Source organism: Coregonus lavaretus, assembly GCF_964263955.1.
Source record: "Coregonus lavaretus genome assembly, chromosome: 11".
NCBI lineage: Eukaryota > Metazoa > Chordata > Actinopteri > Salmoniformes > Salmonidae > Coregonus > Coregonus lavaretus.
The window spans coordinates 31,570,014-31,592,470 of NC_139998.1; the positions used below are offsets into that span (position 1 = coordinate 31,570,014).

General features: G+C 44.4%; 1 protein-coding gene across 1 annotated transcript in view; it reads left to right on the forward strand.

Moving 5' to 3' along the window:
• LOC311137795 (nuclear receptor ROR-alpha A-like) overlaps positions 1-22,457 on the forward strand; it is a 286,358-nt gene that overhangs the window by 257,882 nt on the left and 6,019 nt on the right. The window contains exons 4-9 of the mRNA XM_084172381.1: positions 10,400-10,485; positions 11,846-11,987; positions 17,011-17,403; positions 17,963-18,084; positions 19,698-19,830; positions 21,809-21,916. Coding sequence (XP_084028507.1) covers positions 10,400-10,485; positions 11,846-11,987; positions 17,011-17,403; positions 17,963-18,084; positions 19,698-19,830; positions 21,809-21,916 — 984 coding nt within the window. The remainder of the gene's footprint in view (positions 1-10,399; positions 10,486-11,845; positions 11,988-17,010; positions 17,404-17,962; positions 18,085-19,697; positions 19,831-21,808; positions 21,917-22,457) is intronic.

Below are 22,457 nucleotides of genomic sequence, written 5' to 3' on the forward strand. Positions count from 1 at the left end.
CAAAGTATTGAGAAACTTTTGTTATTGACCAAATACTTATTTTCCACCATAATTTGCAAATAAATTCATAAAAAATCCTACAATGTGATTTTCTGGATTTTTTTTTCTCATTTTGTCTGTCATAGTTGACGTGTACCTATGATGAAAATTACAGGCCTCTCTCATCTTTTTAAGTGGGAGAACTTGCACAATTGGTGGCTGACTAAATACTTTTTTTCCCCACTGTATGTGCTCGTGATAAAATGTAATCTACAGTTATTTTTTAGAAACTATTGATTCTCTGTGGCTAAATTATGCTCTCTGGTGTATTTTGTATTTTGAACATTGAGAGCGGGCTCCTGTGGTTGGATTAAAAAATATATATATATATATATTTATACTGAACAAAAATATAAATGCAACATGCAGCAATTTCTAATATTTTGCTGAGCTACAGTTCATATAAGGAAATCTGTCAATTTAAATACATTCATTAGGCCCTAATCTATGGATTTCACATGACTGGGGAGGGGCACAACCATGGGTGGGCCTGGGAGGGCATAGGCCCACCAACTTGGGAGCCAGGCCGACCCACTGAGAAGCCCAGCCAATCAGAATGAGTTTTTCCCCACAAAAGGGCTTTATTACAGACAGAAATACTCCTGTCAGGTGGATGGATTATCTTGACAAAGGATAAAATGCTTACTAACAGGGATGTAAACAAATATGTGCACAACATTTGAGAGAAATACGCTTTATGTGTGTATGGAACATTTATGTGATCTTTTATTTCAGCTCATTAAACATTGGACCAGCACTTTACATGTTGCGTTTATATATATTTATTTGTTAAGTATATATATATATATATATATATATACAGTGGGGGCAAAAAGTATTTAGTCAGCCACCAATTGTGCAAGTTCTCCCACTTAAAAAGATGAGAGAGGCCTGTAATTTTCATCATAGGTACACGTCAACTATGACAGACAAATTGAGGAGAAAAAATCCAGAAAATCACATTGTAGGATTTTTAATGAATTTATTTGCAAATTATGGTGGAAAATAAGTATTCAAGGGGTGTGAATACTTTCTGAAGGCATTGTACCATATATGTCCCTGTGTATTCCTATGCCAGTGTGTTGGCTTGAGAGGTGCTTAACTATGGGCTTATTCTCATTTAAGAGAGGTATCGGGACTAAATTTCAATTAACATAACATGTAAATAAACTTTTCAATTCACATAACATCCTTGCCTTACCTTTCGTTGTGGCTGGCAAAGCAACATTCTTGGTCCGCAGCTCAAATTGACCGTAAATATCACAGTAGCCATTTCTACTAGCCAGTAAGCATAGCTAGCTACAAACTATTCAACAATGCGAGCAACTTTTCTTCTAAGACATAATACACTCTTGAATAATGCAACAATTCACAAGCATATGCAAACAATTAAAGGGTTTATTTTCTCGTCCATATACATTAAATTAGCTGACAATACACAGCTAACTCCTGCTGCTTGCTTGCAAAGCTTCTTGCCGCAGGATGGTGGCTCTGCACAGCCAAGCAAAAAAATACAGTTGAGATTACTTTTCTTAAAGGGACTGTGACAATTTCAGAATGTAATAGGCTGTTAATACAATTTCAGGTAAAATCTCAGTAAAACAAGTTTCTAATAATAAGGAAAATACCTATACATTTCAGCTATTTCAAAAACATTGCACTGCTATTAAGAATTTTACTGTAGAGCATTTGACTCAACCTCCTGAGGTTGTGGGCGAGCCATGAGCTTTTCGCAGCTTTGCATCACAGTAAAACGTACAGTACCAGTCAAACGTTTGGACACACCTACTCATTCAAGGGTTTTTCTTAATTTTTACTATTTTCTACATTGTAGAATAATAGTGAAGACATCAAAACTATGAAATTACACATATGGAATCATATAGTAACCAAAAAAGTGTTAAACAAATCAAATTATATTGTATATATGGCCCCGTGTAGCTCAGTTAGTAGAGCATGGCGCTTGCAACGCCAGGGTTGTGGGTTCGTTTCCCACGGGGGGCCAGTATGAAAAATGTATTCACTAACTGTAAGTCGCTCTGGATAAGAGCGTCTGCTAAAATGTAAATGTATATTTTAGATTCTTCAAGGTAGCCACCCTTTGCCTCGATGACAACTTTGCACACTCTTGGCATTCTCTCAACCAATCAGTCTTGGAGGAGTTCCCACATATGCTGAGCACTTGTTGGCTGCTTTTCCTTCACTCTGCAGTCCGACTCATCCCAAACCATCTCAATGGGTTGAGGTAGGGGGATTGTGGAGGCCAGGTAATCTGATACAGCACTCCATCACTCTCCTTCTTGGTAAAATAGCCCTTACACAGCCTGGAGGTGTGTTGGGTCATTGTCCTGTTGAAAAAATAATTATAGTCCCACTAAGCCCAAACCAGATGGGATGGCGTATCGCTGCAGAATGCTGTGGTAGCCATGCTGGTTAATTGTGCCTTGAATTCTAAATAAATCACAGACAGTGTCACCGGCAAAGCACCCCCATACCATAACACCTCCTCCTCCATTCTTTACGGTGGGAACTACACATGCGGAGATCATCCGTTCACCCACACCGCGTCTCAGAAAGACACAGCGTTTGGAACCAAAAATCTCACATTTGGACTACAGACCAAAGGACAAATTTCCACCGGTCTAATGTCCATTGCTCGGGTTTCTTGGCCCAAGCAGGTCTCTTCTTATTGGTGTACTTTAGTAGTGGTTTCTTTGCAGCAAATTGACCATGAAGGCCTGATTCACGCAGTCCCCTCTGAACAGTGGATGTTGAGATGTGTCTGTGACTTGAACTCTGTGAAGCATTTATTTGGGCTGCAATTTCTGAGGCTGGTAACTCTAATTAACTTATGCTCTGCAGCAGAGGTAACTCTGGGTCTTCCTTTCCTGTGGCGGTCCTCATGAGAGCCAGTTTCATCATAGAGCTTGATGGTTTTTGCAACTGCACTTTAAGAAACTTTCAAAGTTCTTGAAATGTTCCATATTGACTGACCTTCATGTCTTAAAGTAATGATGGACTGTCGTTTCTCTTTGCTTATTTGAGCTGTTCTTGCCATAATATGGACTTTGTCTTTTACCAAATTGGGGAATCTTCTGTATACCCCCCCTACCTTGTCACAACACAACTGATTGGCTCAAATGCATTAAGAAGGAAAGAAATTCCACAAATTAACTTTTAACAAGGCACACCTGTTAATTGAAATGCATTCCAGGTGACTTTCTCATGAAGCTGGTTGAGAGAATGCCAAGAATGTGCAAAGCTGTCATCAAGGCAAAGGGTGGCTATTTGAAGAATCTCAAATCTTTTGTTTAACACTTTTTTGGTTACTACATGATTCCATATGTGTTATTTAATAGTTTTGATGTCTTCACTATTATTCTACAATGTAAAAAATAGTAAAAATAAAGATAAAACCTTGAATGAGTAGGTGTGTCCAAACTTTTGACTCGTAGTGTATATTCTCTGGATTTTTTCTGATACCTTTCGAGAATGTTGCGTGATGGCCTCTAGTCTAAAAAGGGTCTAAGGCACTTTGCCAACGACAAGCCTCAATCAAGCCTTTAACCACAGCCTTCTCAGCTCAAGTGGCCAGCGAAGGTCAGAAGCAGGAGAGGAGACGTTCCCCCTTCATAGCTCTGAATTTAAACAGCTTCCAAACGGACGGCTCCTGAAGTAGTCAATCAACTGGTCCTCTGTGATTTCAGCCTCAGTGATTTTGAGTTCCGCTCAAGTCCAGTGCCATGCTTCAGTGTGTATCTGCCAAGAAAATAAACAACAACAAAACTCTACAATCAGTGTTAGATCAGATCACTTTAAGTACATGAAGTGTGTTCTAAAAGCATGTAAACAATTAATTTAATTCCATTTAATTCCATTTAAATGTTGGATGTTTACCGCTCACCTTACTATGATTAACTGGGATAAGGAGCAGAGCAGGCAGAATCAGAATGAATGCATAAGTGAGTGCAGCAGTCTCCAGATTGACTATATTTTGGCATCAGAGCAGAGCATGCAGTGTGCCTCTCTTTCCCTCCTGTCCATGTCCTCCTCTGGGACTGGGACCCAGATACACAGTGACAGACAGAGAGGGGGCGTGCCCTGTGGCACTGGAGTCCCCTGTACCGGGGCACAGCTTCCTTCATCTGTCACTGAACAAATGTGTGTGTGTGTGGGGTGGGGGGGGGGGGGAGGAGGAAAGCGCCGCCACACATGCTCCCCTTCACGGTGCTCGTCTTCTCTGTAAACCCTTTTGTTGTTTCCCCAAGAGTGCAACACACAGACTCCCAGTCAGGAAGCTCGTACATTTTTGCCACAACAACACATAAATGAGTACCCAAATTACTCTTCCTCTCTCCTGCACCCTCAGAATGCATTTCAATAAGGCAGTCAAATAAAAACAGAGGCAGAGAAGTGCTGCTGTGTTGTACAGGCATCTCAACTTTGGCAGTGTTGAAATATGAATGTCCTCACACACAAACAAACACAGAGACACACGCATGAGTTCATCCCAAAAGCAGCCAAGGGCTATCGTCCAGACCTGGGTTTTAGTCATTTCTATTTGCAGTGCAGGAATAATAGGGAAGCTCAGAGCTGTTCCACTGAAACTAGAATATCGCCTCAAATATGGCTGCTGGTCTCGAGTGATGGGGGATCATAGCTTAGGCTGGCAGTTGATAGAGATTAATTAGCATAGAGACATCAAAAATGTATCAATTATGTTTTTCTCTGTTCTAGTCCTCATGGTAAAACATTGTTGATGACTTCGGCTGGTTTGTGTGTTGAATGGACGGAGGCAGTTTAAAATGATGATACAGGATTTTCCTCTTCAGGTGAATTTCTGAGTGTGGTATCTCTGAGCTGCACTGGAGTAGAAATGTCATGAGGACAGCCTCATGGTAATAAGCCAACAGGCTCCAATCCCCAAACAAATAACACATTTATACTATTCTGTCTGTGCTCTGTACCACTGCTGTCCTTTGCCACTGACATTCAAATAACCTTTCTTCTGCTGTGCAATTGGGAATAAAAAAGCACTCATTCTGTTCTGTTAGACTACAACATGAAGGCAGTGCCTTGGCAGATGAAAGGAGGCAGGATCTGATTATAGCTCTTGTTATGCTGTCTGTCTGACTATCATGGGTTTCAATTTAGCATAGACTATGTTTATCAAACTACAGCTGATCTCCACTGCCAAAGGGGGAAATTAATCTAGCAGTCAAAATGTGGTTTACTGAGCACTTGCCAGCTAGTCCACTGACCCACCATACCAATGGTATTTTGCCTGTGTAAACTGTATTTGGTTAGAGATTCTACTAACAGATTCCTGTATTGTAGCCCTGTGTGTAGTCATGTGTTCGTTTTCAACATTTGCCTTGTTGTTGTTGTGTTGTGAAATGTTTAGTAGAGAATTTGATTAAACTGTTTTGTCCCTGTTTGTTGGAATGGAGAGCCATTGTTAATCTGCCCATAATGCTGCTCTGTATAAAGGCCCAGAATCGCTGTCCAATCACTTACATAATCTCCAATATGAGCCCACTGGCTTGCGTCATTTGGTCACTGACAGCTGTCAACACACTCACACCCCCACCCTTACAACATTCCCACCACTATAGCTGCAGTCTTACATTTTCTGCCTCTTGGTAAGAGGCTTTTACCACAAATATACGCTTCAAATTAATTATCCATTTAATAATGTTGGAATACACACCACAGATGTGTCCAATGAAAGGGCAGATGAAGACAGTATACCTTACTCTATGAGGTCTTCCATCACTCAGAGATATGGTGTATATTTTATTACTCTACATGTAACACCCTTGTAGTAGGTGTAGTAGTCCAATGATCTAATAGCTGTCAGCCTCAGTTTGTGCCTGTAATGTAAGGGATCATCCTAATCTTCTAAAGGTTATGTCAGTACAGTAGTCCAGTGGTCCAGGAAATAACTAGGAGGGAATAACTAGGAGATGGAGCCTCTGTAATGATTTGTATATGTCAGTGTATTTGCACTGCTATGCACGTTCCTGCGCTAATCCATTTTTACAGTATATTGTTTGTGTTTAGAAAAAAAAATGCCATTCTGAAAATAAAAAGGTGCTAATGTGTTTTAGTTTTTTTTACCTCAGACGATGTTGAGCACCTTAGCTACTTAACTGTAGACAACAACCTTGTCTCCAATGAGTAGCAATGTAACATTAATAATTCACATCCAATATTCACCATTAAAGGATCAACCTTTAATAATTTATATACCTTCAATATATTTTGTCAACATCACACTTTTCCTCACTCCTAAATTATGCTCTCCAGGTACAAATGAAGCTATAGCATATTTGAGAGGCGCAGGGGAAAAGGCTCACTCTGACAACAACTGTCTTTGTAACGCTTATGTCAGCGCTAAAGCGATAGCTACAGAACGCAGTACGCTATGACAGAGTGCCGGGGAGCAGTTAGCATGGGTAAGGCAAAACCATTGTTTTCATTGTGTAAACTATTTTCTGTTCATTTTCTGGGCTTTAATAAATGCAGTGTTCTCTTCATCTGGGCTTTGATCTCAGGGCTGTTTGGTACACAGTGAAGGGCAGAGGGGGACACAGATGGGGCTTCAACATGTGCTCTGAGTGACACGTCATCCTCAGTCTCCAAAGGGCCTTTATGTGATGTGAATCAGTGTCTGCACAGCGACGGACACAGACAGAGCCCCTCTAACAAGCTGTGCCCTATGAGGAGCTGGACTTCAATACAACATGAAGCTAGGCTACTACACAGTCCTCTCTCCATGCGCTATCCATTGTGAAATCCGAAAGCCACCCACACCAGGGTTTTATCCTCCACCTTATCTTAGTCATTACCTTTTTCATTATTTCTGTGGATGGGTATTTTGTGATGGTGTGAATGCTGCGGTAGGATTCACAGAACATTATCTGTGTGCTTCAGCAGGTCCCCCTTCTCTTTGATGTGGCCTGTGTGTGGAGGCCATCTCACAGTGCTGTGAGTAATGGGAGACTGCTGAGATGGGCTTTAGCATGACTGCCCGTCTCACTGTGCCTGGCTTTGATGTCCTAAGCAGGCGGCAGGGCTGCCTGGCAGGCAGGCGGGCGGGCAGGGCTGCCTGGCAGGCAGGCGGGCAGGCAGAGAGGCAGTGAGGGAGCATTGCAGGCAGACAGGCAGGGAGACAGGGGAGACAGGCAGGCAGGGAGACATGCAGGCAGGGGGACAGGCAGGCAGGGAGACAGGCAGGGAGACAGGCAGGCTGGGAGACAGGCAGGCAGGCACTGTGAATGGGTTCAGCAGCAGTGAGCAGCGCTGGTCAAGCCCAGACACAGAGCCAGCAGCTGCCTGCCTCACACAGAGAGGCAGTTAACACCACAGCTCGTGTCAATAGATATTGACTCCCAGATCTGAAGTACTCAGGCACAATGCCTTTCTGTTTGACCATCGCCCCCTGTGTGAATTCATTTTAAACCACTCACACTATTTGAAGTGTAGTCTGACTGGGAGCCCCAGGACCAGCCATTCAAGAGTGCAGCTTGCTCAGTTATACCCAAATATTGACTTGAACTGATGGCATAGGTAACTTAATGGCTTATTTGATGTCATTATTCTGTATTTATTCTTTATGTATCTCTACCAGAAAACTGCTTATTTCATGATTAAAATGACCATAGATTTAGATTGGGTTCTTTTTTTACATAACAAACCACAAAGCATCCCCTAGCCAGACTGGAGACAAACCCTTTTTTACTGTTGAGTGCACCGAGCATTCAGAGGTTTGTGGAGTAGAGGGTGTTAGCTGGTGAGGCTTGGTGCATTCAGGTCCTCGCTGCTGCAGATAGGGCTTTGTGAGCTATCCTCATCTGTGTGTGTGCCCAGCCTGGCCCGGCGCACCGCCGTTTCCACTCCCTCTGCTTTCACGTGATGTGGCACAGTCTCTGACAGGCCTGAGCGAGCATCTAGCCAGCCCTGCTTCTTCTCGCAGCTAGGTTATGGGGGGTTAGGGGAGACGAGCAGCAGCCTAAGCCTGTAGGAGCTCAGAGCCTGGAGCCTGTGGGCAAGAGAGGGGGCTGGAAGCTGGAAGCTGGAAGCTGGCTCAGTGGAGAGGAGGCAGCTACAGACACAGTCATAGTGACAGCCCTGCACTGCCACCCAATGGCCAGGGCCCGCCAACACAGCCCTGTTTCTCCATCACCACCCCAGCCAGCTTTAAAGGCCCATTGCAGTCATGATTATGTTTTTCCTGTGTTTTGTATCATATTTTACAACAGTTATTGAAACTAACTCTGTAAAAGTGTGAAAAAATGTGGTCAGCGTTTTTTCCTGATAGTTGCTGGTTGAAAATATAATCTACACAGGACCTTCTAAAAAGCCTGTTTGCATGGGCGGAAGTTTCATCTTGCCTGGTGACATCACCAAGCGGTAAATTGATTAATAGACCAATAACAAAGAAAGTTCCAAACCTCTCTGCCAATAACAGCTAGTTTTAAGTTTTCCCCTCCCCACTCCCAGACAGTCCTAGCAAAAGTATTGCTTGAGAAATAGTTTTTTTGCTTGTTACCCAGAAATTATTTGATATTGATATAGCAATGGCTGCATTGGGCCTTTAATTACTGCACGCTTCACTTACTATGTAAGTAATGAGGCTAAAAATTCTAAAGGAGTCGCAACACACTGCACCGCTAATGCTCATGCAGGGAGAACACAAAAACAAACAATGGAGTGCACTGCCCATAATGCCAGTGTTCATACAGAGATAACCAAAACAACAACCGACTCGACACAATGCAGAAATTCATAATGATTAATTATAAAGTAACCCTCTCAGCGAGCCTGTCAAAACCTGGCTCCTGGTTTGTTTTCCCTCTAATCTAGGCAGACTAGGTGCATTAGCCCCCATTGTACAGCAGGATACACAACCATCTGAGGTGTTTTCCATATGAGAACTGACTGGTGCATGTGCCACTGCTGTCTTTGTTAATTTGACTGAAATGTAGGCTAATTCTGCTTCTAGGGAAGAGGTCTGGTTGACTCTACCAGTGATAAGAAAGCAGGCTAACAGAGATTCCTGAATGGAGGGACTGTGTGTGTAAAGTGGTACAGGGTTAGTGGATCAGCGGCCCTCCTCTGGGCATGCCTCAGGGACACTGACATTATCCACATGACACAACAGATGCTCCCAGGCAGCTGATTAAATGGGCTCTGAGTCCTCTGGATGGAGCTTCAGTGAAGGCCCATTTGATGTGATCAAATGAATTTGAAGGGATTGGCTGTGAAGGTGTATCTAAGTAATACAGAGCTCCTATCTACCCTGGCCTGGAAGACAGATCACTTTAGAAGAGGACTAGGCCTGGTGTATAAAGCTAGTGGAGAGACTACCTTGTCATAGTGCGTACTGGTTGGAAAGGCTCATGAAGAGTCAAATTATACATTTTCAGCACTAGTAAAAGTAGGCGGTTTCATAGTGCTCTGTGCTCTGATTGGCTATCTGTGCAGTTGGAGGGAGCCACTATAGAGCAGGAATCCAACTGTAATCTTTCCTCAGTGTAGATCAGATAGCATAGTTTGTCTGGTGCTACGGCGTGCTGTAGCAGTTGCAGTCTGAGATGCTGGCATTATAGATATAGATCTAGTGTAGAGGCAGAGAGAGACGTTGTGTCAGAGGCTGCAGTGATAAAGCATGAGAGCTGTAGCACAGGCTGAGAGTTCTGTGTCTCAGCCGCCTCTCTGTGTCCTGCTGCCCTGTGGCCTGCTGCTCTGCTCCTGAACAGGAGACCGGGATGGATGAGACCTGTCCCCCCCATGCCTGTGTCCTCTGTGCCCGCTAAATCACACACAAGCCTGTCAGCAGCGGAACACTATCACCCTCACTGAACTCTACTGCACTTTACTACTGTTTCAACCAACAGCCTCCATCCTCTCCCTTCCGACCACCTCTCTGGGCATCATATAGCTACTCACCAGCCCAATACGAATGTTATAATTGTTTTGTGGCCATACTGGATTTAATCTGGGTTTACTGCTTGGGTTTAGCGGGTTTTGAAGTCATGTTTTCCACTGGAGTCCAGTCATGTGGGTGAATGGTAGTCTTTGTTATTCAGTAGGGCTGTGACTTTTCCTTATGTAATTTGTGCCTGCAATATAAATTCACACATTTAAAGTGGTTAGCTCGTGGCTCAGTGAAGACTCAAAATGGCCTCCTTCATGCACGACTCGTCGTGTTGTGTGGAAGTGAGGATTCAAAGCAACCGGATGAGATGTTTTTGAAGCACAGTGCTCTTTCATGTATCACCATGCATCCATGGTGAAGGTGTTGTTCTGTGACTTGTGACAGCAAAATGTTCATTTTTTTTCTTCTTCTCTCCAGCTCAAATCGAAATAATTCCCTGCAAGATCTGTGGAGACAAATCATCAGGCATCCATTACGGTGTGATAACATGTGAAGGCTGTAAGGTAAGCTCCCAGAGAATGAACATGTGGGTGTTAGGGGGAAAGGAGAGAGACAGGAAGCAGAAAAGTGGAGAAACTTACAAAGAAATACCTTTGAACATGATGTCTAACTTTTGAAACAATCTTGCGAGAGACTATAAAGTGTAAACACACAGAGAGCATCGTCATTAAAGTGGTCAAGCCACACAGAGGACATCACAGAGCCTCACTATTAGCAGGACAATGTGACTCCTCTGCCTTGTACTGCCTCTCCCTCCCAGGGACATGCTGCTTCAGTGTTTCTGCTTCTGCTGCAGCTTGCTTTTCTTGAAATAAAATCATCAAAAGAAGAAGTGCTTTGAATTATAGGGGATTGTTGGCTGTATGCCGCTTTTATTGAAGCTAGCTTTTGTACTGTTTCAAATACACCAGGCATTCACGTTAAGGGGAATGTATTTTGTGCTTCTAGTGTATTCTTGATCCTGTGCTTGTCACCAGGCGAGTCATTAGTATTCCTCTGACAGGCAGAAGCACCTTTGCTGTTTTCCTCCTGTGTTACAGAGAGACAGGGGCTCTTTCAGCTGCTCCTCAGTGCACCTCTCTCTCGCTCCCTCAGACAGGAGCTAGCTGCCGGGAGAAACAAAACGCTGAAGAATAAGCTGCTGAAATGTATCTTTAATGATTGCTAATTACTCCAGGCAGAGAGGCATTTAATGATATGTGCGAGTACAAGAGTTTGGACCATAAATCACAGCATTATTAAAGAGTGCTGCTTGTCACCAGCAGTTCTAGCCCGGCTCCCATAATGGCTGCCATTATGAAGCAACTTGGCAGCTGTCAGCTGTTTTCTTGTAATTAAACAGTCAATGAGCAGCTAATTAAGACATATGCGTATGGAGCAGTTGAGTGGGGCATGTTAATGATGTGCCGGAATCAATTCATTAAGTCAAAGGATGAGGAATCCAATCGGGGTGGGTGTACCATCCTGTGTGCCATTCTTTAGTGCCACACACACTAATAACCCAGACTATAGAAATGTACTGCCTACCATTACGATCATAGCCAAACACACCACCCCCTGCAGTACACATTATTAAAACACACCACCCCTTCAATAAAACGACATAGCTCTTTATACAACTGACACTAGAACACAATAGCCTGCAAAGCAATGGCATGGTAGTATTCTTGTACATTATTTTAGCAACAGTACCCTCCATAGTGATTAATATTGTCGGCTTCATCACTCTCAATAAGTACCAGTGAAACACAAGATCCTTTTATGTTTAGAGGAATAAAAGCAAATCCGTCATTGGATACAGCAGGGCCACTGTGGTTAATATTATAATCAGGGCTGTCTCCCCCTCCCTCTCTCCGGTCTTAGGGCTTCTTCAGGAGGAGTCAGCAGAGCAATGCGGCCTACTCATGCCCCCGTCAGAAAAACTGCCTGATCGACCGCACCAGCCGCAACCGCTGCCAGCACTGCCGGCTGCAGAAGTGTCTAGCAGTGGGCATGTCACGGGACGGTACGTACAGCATCAACTCGACAGGAGGGGACAGACATGCTTCTAAGGCAGGACAACACATGAAAGTAAATAGGACATTATAGACAAATAGAACAACTATATGCTCTTACTGAATTAAAGATAGATGCAACAGATTGTTACATCATAAAGGACACCACCCTTAATGTGGTTAGAGTAGAAAATGGTGGTCTAGACAGACGTCATTGACGTCATTGCCTGTGTACGTTCTACTAGTAACTGGCGTGGCCGTGGGGTAAGTTGGCAGCAAAAGACACACACAGAACACACAGGTGTGACAGAAAGTACAGTGGCTTGCGAAAGTATTCACCCCCCTTGGCATTTTTCCTATTTTGTTGCCTTACAACCTGGAATTAAAATGGATTTTTGGGGCGTTTGTATCATTTGATTTACACAACATGCCTACCTCTTTGAAGATGCAAAATATATTTTCTTGTGAAACCAACAACAAATAAGACAAAAAAAAACCAGAAAACTTGAGCGTGCATAACTATTCACCCCTCCCAAAGTCAATACTTTGTAGAGCCACCTTTTGCAGCAATTACAGCTGCAATTCTCTTGGGGTATGTCTCTATAAGCTTGGCACATCTAGCCACTGGGGTTTTTGCCCATTCTTCAAGGCAAAACTGCTCCAGCTCCTTCAAGTTGGATGGGTTCCACTGGTGTACAGCAATCTTTAAGTCATACCACATATTCTCAATTGGATTGAGGTCTGGGCTTTGACTAGGCCATTCTAAGACATTTAAATGTTTCCCCTTAAACAACTCAAGTGTTGCTTTAGCAGTATGCTTAGGGTCATTATCCTGCTGGAAGGTGAACCTCCGTCCCAGTCTCAAATCTCTGGAAGACTGAAACAGGTTTCCCTCAAGAATTTCCCTGTATTTAGCGCCATCCATCATTCCTTCAATTCTGATCAGTTTTCCAGTCCCTGCTGATGAAAAACATCCCCACAGTATGATGCTGGCACCACCGTGCTTCACTGTGGGGATGGTGTTCTCGGGGTGATGAGAGGTTTGGGGTGTGCGCCAGACATACCGTTTTCCTTGATGGCCAAAAAGCTCAATTTTAGTCTCATCTGACTAGAGTACCTTCTTCCATATACAGTGGGGAGAACAAGTATTTGATACACTGACGATTTTGTAGGTTTTCCTACTTACAAAGCATGTAGAGGTCTGTCATTTTTATCATAGGTACACTTCAACTGTGAGAGACGGAATCTAAAACAAAAATCCAGAAAATCACATTGTATGATTTTTAAGTAATTAATTTGCATTTTATTGCATGACATAAGTATTTGATACATCAGAAAACAGAACTTAAAATTTGGTACAGAAACCTTTGTTTGCAATTACAGAGATCATACATTTCCTGTAGGTCTTGACCAGGTTTGCACACACTGAGGCAGGGATTTTGGCCCACTCCTCCATACAGACCTTCTCCAGATCCTTCAGGTTTCAGGGCTGTCGCTGGGCAATACGGACTTTCAGCTCCCTCCAAAGATTTTCTATTGGGTTCAGGTCTGGAGACTGGCTAGGCCACTCCAGGACCTTGAGATGCTTCTTACGGAGCCACTTCTTAGTTGCCCTGGCTGTGTGTTTTGGGTCGTTGTCATACTGGAAGACCCAGCCATGACCCATCTTCAATGCTCTTACTGAGGGAAGGAGGTTGTTGGACAAGATCTCGCGATACATGGCCCCATCCATCCTCCCCTCAATACGGTGCAGTCGTCCTGTCCCCTTTGCAGAAAAGCATCCCCAAAGAATGATGTTTCCACCTCCATGGTGTTCTTGGGGTTGTACTCATCCTTCTTCTTCCTCCAAACACAGCGAGTGGAGTTTAGACCAAAAAGCTCTATTTTTGTCTCATCAGACCACATGACCTTCTCCCATTCCTCCTCTGGATCATCCAGATGGTCATTGGCAAACGTCAGACGGGCCTGGACATGCGCTGGCTTGAGCAGGGGGACCTTGCGTGCGCTGCAGGATTTTAATCCATGACGGCGTAGTGTGTTACTAATGGTTTTCTTTGAGACTGTGGTCCCAGCTCTCTTCAGGTCATTGACCGTGTAGTTCTGGGCTGATCCCTCACCTTCCTCATGATCATTGATGCCCCACGAGGTGAGATCTTGCATGGAGCCCCAGACCGAGGGTGATTGACCGTCATCTTGAACTTCTTCCATTTTCTAATAATTGTGCCAACAGTTGTTGCCTTCTCACCAAGCTGCTTGCCTTTTGTCCTGTAGCCCATCCCAGCCTTGTGCAGGTCTACAATTTTATCCCTGATGTCCTTACACAGCTCTCTGGTCTTGGCCATTGTGGAGAGGTTGGAGTCTGTTTTTTTCTGTCTTTTATACAGGTAACGAGTTCAAACAGGTGCAGTTAATACAGGTAACGAGTTCAAACAGGTGCAGTTAATACAGGTAATGAGTGGAGAACAGAAGGGCTTCTTAAAGAAAAACTAACAGGTCTGTGAGAGCCGGAATTCTTACTGGTTGGTAGGTGATCAAATACTTATGTCATGCAATAAAATGCAAATTAATTACTTAAAAATCATACAATGTGATTTTCTGGATTTTTGTTTTAGATTCCGTCTCTCACAGTTGAAGTGTACCTATGATAAAAAATTACAGACCTCTACATGCTTTGTAAGTAGGAAAACCTGCAAAATTGGCAGTGTATCAAATACTTGTTCTCCCCACTGTATATGGGGAGTCTCCCACATGGCTTTTGGCTGCTTATTTTTTTCTTTAAACAATGGCTTTTTTCTGGCCACTCTTCCGTAAAGCCCAGCTTTGTGGAGTGTACGGCTTGAAGTAGTCCTATGGACAGATACTCCAATCTCAGCTCTGGAGCTTTGCAGCACCTTCAGGGTTATCTTTGGTCTCTTTGTTGCCTCTCTGATTAATGCCCTCCTTGCCTGGTCCATGAGTTTTGGTGGGCGGCCCTCTCTTGGCAGGTTTGTTGTGGTGCCATATTCTTTCAATTTTTTAATAATGTATTTAATGGTGCTCCGTAGGATGTTCAAAGTTGCGGATATTTTTTTATAACCCAACCCTGATCTGTACTTCTCCACAACTTTGTCCCTGATCTGTTTGGAGAGCACCTTGGTCTTCATGGTGCCGCTTGCTTGGTGGTGCCCCTTGCTTAGTGGTGTTGCAGACTCTGGGGCCTTTCAGAACAGGTGTATATATACTGAGATCATGTGACACTTAGATTGCACACAGGTGAACTTTATTTTACTAATTATGTGACTTCTGAAGGTATTTGGTTGCACCAGATCTTATTTAGGGGCTTTATAGCAAAGGGGTGAATACATATGCACGCACCACTTTTCCGTTATTAATTTTTTTGAATTTATTGAAACAAGATATTTTTTTCATTTCACTTCACCAATTTGGACTATTTTGTGTATGTCCATTACATTTACATTTTAGCAGACGCTCTTATCCAGAGCGACTTACAGTTAGTGAGTGCATACATTTTCATGCTGGCCCCCCGTGGGAAACGAATCCGCAACCCTGGCGTTGCAAGTGCAATTCTACCAACTGAGCTACAGGGGACTACATGAAATCCAAATAAAACCCCATTTAAATTACAGGTTGTAATGCAACAAAATAGGAAAAACCCAAGGGGGATGAATACTTTTGCAAGGCACTGTAGGTTTGATGAATGGAGGGTTGTTAGGAGGTGTCATTAGTGCTGGACTGGTGCAGGTGAGACGCGGGAGCACACATGTGAGTGTCTATGAGGGAGGAGGGGGTCTCCTGCAGGGCAGGGCCAGGATGGGCTGGGGAGAATAGGCCTGTCACGGCCCGCGACAAGATCCTGTAATCAGAGTAGAGAATTGTGGTCTAGACCAGGGTTTCCCAAACTGGGTGCACGTTTTAGTTTTTGCCCTAGCATTACACAGCTGATTCAAATAACCAACTCATCATCAAGTTTTGATTATTTGAATCAGCTGTGTAGTGCTAGGGCAAAAACCAAAACGTGCACCCATCTAGGGTGGCAGGACAGAGTCTGGGAAAATCTGGTCAAGACAGATGTCATTGACTGTGTACATTCCACTAGTAACCGGCATGGCCGTGGGGTAAGTTGGCAGCAAAAGACACACACAGACCACGCACACGCTATCAGGACAGGCCAAGGTGACTCCAGCCTTCACTCAGCAACACCAGAGCCCATCTGCCCGTGCTCCCCTCTGCTCCGCTCTGCTCCGCTCTGCTCCGCTACGCTCACTTCCACTCTGTCCACACACACATGGGCCGTCTGACACTCTGCCAGTCCACAGAACACTGGCTGAGCTGAGGGGGCTCACTCTCAGGACCAGCTCTGTTTAGTCTGAAGGGCTCCGTGAAACACAAAGCTTGTCTTGTATCTGATATCCCTTTCATACACAAACCAAAATCCAATTGTTTTACCATGCCTGCTTTTTTCTAACAGCTTTTTGGTATATCTGTAAGGGGTAGGGGTAAAAAAAAAAAACATGGTAAATTAAAGCCACCTAAAGACCGAGTCATAATTCCCTCATTTTCATAGACCCTGTAACCAAAATACAGGTATCAGGTCTGTGTGAATAGTTCTCTGCTTTTTTGCCAGTAAATTCATTAACACTTCCATTGTTTAATGCCTCCCTAATTTGAAATGCAAACACCCTCAATGGTTTAACAACACCCCCCACCCTTCCCAATTTGCCAGTTACCCACTGATATGTATGAAAAGGGTATACCTCCAAGAAAGTGGTAAATAAGGGTCTGAAATGGGTATGAGTTGGCCCGTAAGCTGTGACTCATTCTGGCTTACTGTAGGCTGCTCCCCCGGTGGAGTTTTTATGCAATAAAGATGTTAGTGTTGAAGGTTTCGTAATGCTGGCTGCTATGCTAATACCTCCTGAAACACATCAATCTCCTTACCTGTTATAGACAGGATAAACTAGAGTCACAGGCGAGTGTTATGTCAGTGTCAGTAGTAAAGGAGTGTCTGCTCTCTCCCTCTTTCTCTCCCTACAGCGGTAAAGTTTGGGCGCATGTCAAAGAAGCAGCGGGACAGCCTGTATGCGGAGGTGCAGAAACACCGGCTGCAGCAGGCGCAGCGCGACCACCAGCAGCCCGGCGAGGCAGAGCCACTCACGCCTACCTACGGCCTCTCAGCCAATGGCCTCACAGAGCTCCACGATGACCTCAGTGGCTATATGGACGGCCACACCCCCGACGGTAGCAAGCCCGACTCAGCAGTCAGCAGCTTCTACCTGGACATCCAGCCCTCCCCTGACCAGTCCGGCCTGGACATCAATGGCATCAAGCCTGAGCCCATCTGCGACTTCGCCCCCGGTTCAGGCTTCTTTCCCTACTGCTCCTTTACCAACGGAGAGACATCCCCCACCGTGTCCATGGCTGAGCTAGGTGAGGAGCAGGGGGGAGATAGGAGGGGGTTGAACAACTCAACCGTGGGGCAAATGACACAAAGGTTTCTTAAAATAGCAAGAGGTTGGAGACTCATCTCCAACACTCATTAAAATAGCCTCTTTTTTGTAATTAGTTTCCATTAATTAGGGCCAATCAGGATCCAGCAGGGCACTCATCTGGGGAAATCATTTTTTTAGGCTCCCCTGTGCCTTGGAACTCCTTTTAACAGATGTGTTTTCAAAACCATTTACAGTTTTATACTCAATATTTCTCTCTGAACAAATGACCTTTGTTTCAATGAGTAATATTGTGCGGCTGACTGCCCCTCCCCCTGTGTTTGTGTCACAGCTAGATTGGGTTTGGCTGAACCTTCAGCTGGGAGCTTCCTGGAGGCAGGAAATGTCCACACTCTCCTCCTCCTAGTTGAAAGCTCAGTAAATAAATTGTATTTTTCTGTTGCGTAGTTCATCTGTGAGGTCTTCCCATTCCCTGTGAGCAGCGTTCAGGTTTGACACTGTTCTGATGTGCTGTGCTGTGCTATGTGGTTGTGTTGCAGAGCACCTGGCCCAGAACATCTCCAAGTCCCACATGGAGACGTGTCAGTACCTGAGAGAGGAGCTGCAGCAGATGACCTGGCAGGCCTTCTTGCAGGAGGAGATGGAGAGCTACCAGACCAAGGTACGGAAAACGTCCACCTTCCATCACCAGTATCACGACCATATTACCAGTATTCACACTACAGCTTCATTACCTGCCTCACTGTTCTGCCAACAAAACACAACTCCTGGGTCATTCCACAAAATGAGTTCCTTTTGCATCCCTTTGATATACACTGAGTATACAAAACATTAAGGACACCTGCTCTTTCCATGACATAGACTGACCAGGTGAATCCAGGTGAAAGCTATGATCCCTTATTGATGTCACTTGTTAAATCCACTTCAATCAGTGTAGAATAAGGTGAGGAGACATGCTAAAAAATGATTTTTAAGCCTTCAGACAATTGAGACATGGATTGTGTATGTGTGCCATTCAGAGGGTGAATAGGCAAGACAAAAGATTTAAGTGACTTTGAACAGGTATGGTAGTAGGTGTCAGGCACACCGGTTTGTGTCAAGAACTGCAACTCTGCTGGGTTTTTCACACTCATCAATTTCCTGTGTGTATCAAGAATGATCTACCACCCAAAGGACATCAATATTAGGAAGGTTTTCTTAATGTGTTGTACACTCAGTGTATATCATTTACATTTTAGTCATTTAGCAGACGCTCTTATCCAGAGCAATTAGGGTTAAGTGCCTTGCTCAAGGGCACATCAACAGATTTTTCACCTGGTCAGCTCGGGGATTAGAACCAGCGACCTTTCGGTTACTGGCACAACACTCTTAACCACTAAGCTACCTGCCGCCCCAGGTATATGAAGTAGAAATCGTGCACTCATATTGAATTTTAAATGCCCCTTATATTAAACGAAGTGCCCTTTAATATAGACCACATGGAAAATTCAATAAATCAGGTTGCTAAATGCCAAAATTCATCATTTTGACATTTCCCTCTGTGCACCCTCTGTGACTTCTAGGAAGATTTTAACCCAATTATCCTGAACATTTCTTCAAGTTTTCACCATCATTGTATTTTGTTGGTTTGACAAAGTCCTTTCTGAAGATTATTTATTTCATGTGATTAGTGATACATTTTAAGGTGCAAAAAATCTGTCCCTCATTTTAAGGTCAACCCTGTTACAGTATGTGAACTAAGCTCTTGTTCAACTATTCCTTTTTAAATACAGTATTTTTTCCAAATAAACATTGAACAACTGATAGTAAAATCATAGTGTAAAAGCAGGTGAGCTGGTTCTACTCTTTTTGGCCATTTTCTGGTGTTTTGTGGTGGAAAACTGAGTGGGTCGAGCATAACACGTCAACCCTGTTACCCATAGATAGACAGGCTAGAAATGTTTTAACAATTTAAAATATTTTGTGAAGCTTGCATTCAATTGCACCTCCCTGTTGCACACAACAAGCTTCCTGGCTTCATGGCTGATTTAAGATGAAATCGTCAACCCTGTTACGGTCAACCCTGTTACTTTATTTGACACTTAATAGGCACTCACTATAGTATTTTTTTATTTAACCACTTGAGATTGGAAAACATGTTTTTTTATTAAGTTAAACATGTGCTCTTCAAGTTACACTACCCAAAAGGGAATCGTTTCGTGGAACGACCCAACTAGCTAATTCCATCCCATCCTTTCTACACCAGATAAGCCTTTTCTCTCTCGTTCCCTCTAGCCCCGGGAGGTCATGTGGCAGCTGTGTGCTATCAAAATCACAGAGGCCATCCAGTACGTGGTGGAGTTTGCCAAGCGCATCGACGGCTTCATGGAGCTGTGTCAGAATGATCAGATAGTGCTACTGAAAGCAGGTATGACAGCCGTCAACACGGCCCACTGCCGTCCCTCTCCCACATCCCCCTCCACCCCCCTCAGGCATTGTCACAAGGGCATAGCTGACCTGACTACACAAAGCCTCCCTCACATACTGACTGTGTGTGTCCACCCTGCCTGCTTTCTCCCTCTGTCCCTCTGTGCCGCTGTCCCTCTGTCCCTCTGTTACTCTGTTCCTCTATTCCTCTGTCCCTCTGTGTCTCTGTTCCTTTGTCCCTCTGTGTCTCTCTCCCTCTGTGTCTCTCTCCCTCTGTGTCCTCTCCCTCTGTGTCTCTGTCCCTCTGTTCCTCTGTCCCTCTATTCCTCTGTCCCTCTGTGTCTCTGTCCCTCTGTTCCTTTGTCCCTCTGTGTCTCTCTCCCTCTGTGTCTCTGTCCCTCTGTGTCTCTCTCCCTCTGTGTCTCTCTCCCTCTGTGTCTCTGTCCCTCTGTGTCTCTGTCCCTCTGTCCCTCTGTCCCTCTGTGTCTCTGTCCATCTGTGTCTCTCTCCCTCTGTGTCTCTGTCCATCTGTGTCTCTGTCCCTCTGTCCATCTGTGTCTCTGTCCCTCTGTCCCTCTGTGTATCTCTCCCTCTGTGTCTCTCTCCCTCTGTGTCTCTGTCCCTCTGTGTCTCTCTCCCTCTGTGTCTCTGTCCCTCTGTCCCTCTGTGTCTCTGTCCCTCTGTGTCGCTCTCCCTCTATGTCTCTCTCCCTCTTTGACTCTGTCCCTCTGTGTCTCTCTCCCTCTGTGTCTCTCTCCCTCCGTGTCTCTGTCCATCTGTGTCTCTGTCCCTCTGTCCATCTGTGTCTCTGTCCCTCTGTCCCTCTGTGTATCTCTCCCTCTGTGTCTCTCTCCCTCTGTGTCTCTCTCCCTCTGTGTCTCTCTCCCTCTGTGTCTCTGTCCCTCTGTGTCTCTGTCCCTCTGTGTCGCTCTCCCTCTGTGTCTCTCTCCCTCTTTGACTCTGTCCCTCTGTGTCTCTCTCCCTCTGTGTCTCTCTCCCTCTGTGTCTCTGTCCCTCTGTGTCTCTCTCCCTCTGTGTCTCTGTCCCTCTATGTCTCTCTCCCTCTGTGTCTCTCTCCCTCTTTGACTCTGTCCCTCTGTGTCTCTCTCCCTCTGTGTCTCTCTCCCTCTGTGTCTCTCTCCCTCTGTGTCTTTCTCCCTCTGTGTCTTTCTCCCTCTGTGTCTTTCTCCCTCTGTGTCTCTGTCCCTCTGTGTCTCTATCCCTATGTCTCTCTCCCTCTGTGTCTCTGTCCTTCTGTGTCTTTCTCCCGCTGTGTCGCTCTCCCTCTGTGTCTCTGTCCCTCTGTGTCTCTGTCCCTCTGCTCATTACAGAATAACAGTATTCAGGCTTATAGGCATTAGAGGGACTACAGTGTTGCTGAGCTGAGACACTATCTATCATGAAGGCTGCCTCCTCTCTCTGCTCTGCCGTTGATGATATCTGCCCAAACTAATCGCTTCTCAGTGCACACATACAAACACACACACATATGTACACAAAGAAATAAACAAACACATCCGTCTCCCATGGGTATTTATCTCAGTTTTCCCTGGGTTTTTGTTTGCATTAGCGTTGCCAATATTAATAATGAAATGGTGACAGAGATCTCTTGTCTAACGTGACATTTTAAACCTGTGCCATCTCATAAAGCGCAGTAATGGTTTCTATTACACCTCCTTTACCCTCCAATCCAGTCCCACACAGCACAGCCGTATACAGCATTGTGTTTCACCATCATTTTTTATTAGGGTAACAATTTTCAAAATATAAATGTAATGTTATTACTCGTTCCAGTCTTTTATGTAATGGGTTTCTGTTTAAAAGGAATAGGGGGTATAACACATCAATTAAGGAGGAAAATCCATAAAATATTGCATATGGTGTGTTGGGTCTAGTGATGCCTGACAAGCAACTCTAACTAGATCTGTGGAAGAGAAGAACCCAGATTTAGCATGATGGTATTTCTGTCTCCTCTGCAGGCTCTTTGGAGGTTGTGTTTGTGAGAATGTGCCGTGCCTTCGACTCTCAAAACAACACAGTCTATTTCGATGGAAAGTATGCTGGGCCCGATGTGTTTAAGTCATTAGGTAAGTGCTGCAAGTGTCCAATGCTGTGCACGTGTGTGCATGTGTGCATGTGTGTCTGCAAATGTGTCTGCAAATGTGAGCTTGTGTGTGTGTGTGTGTGTGTACTTATTTGTGTGTAGCACTTATTTGCACAAGGTTGCATTTCTTTATAACAGTCAAAGCTGTAATGAGAGCCAGGAAGCTAACACTGAGAACTCATCCCTGCCTCACCTGGCTCTCTCCTCTCCCCAGTGGATGCATATGGCAGAATAGAGTTGTTACTGAATCACTGCTGCTCCATATAACTCATGTTAGGCTGCAATAAATAAAGTCAGATTGAGTGCCCTTTGGGAGAGTTATATCAAAACCATCATTGAAAGTCAGCCATAGAATATCTCAGGTGGAAGCAAATAGCATTTGCTTTTGAATGCCATGACATTACTAAGACTCTCCACAGTGCATTCTCCCGTGCATCCAAATGCCTTTGGAGGAAATTAATGTGTCCTAGCGGCAGTGTGAAAGCATAGTGTGAATGCATAAACCGGTCTGTCTGTGTGTTCGT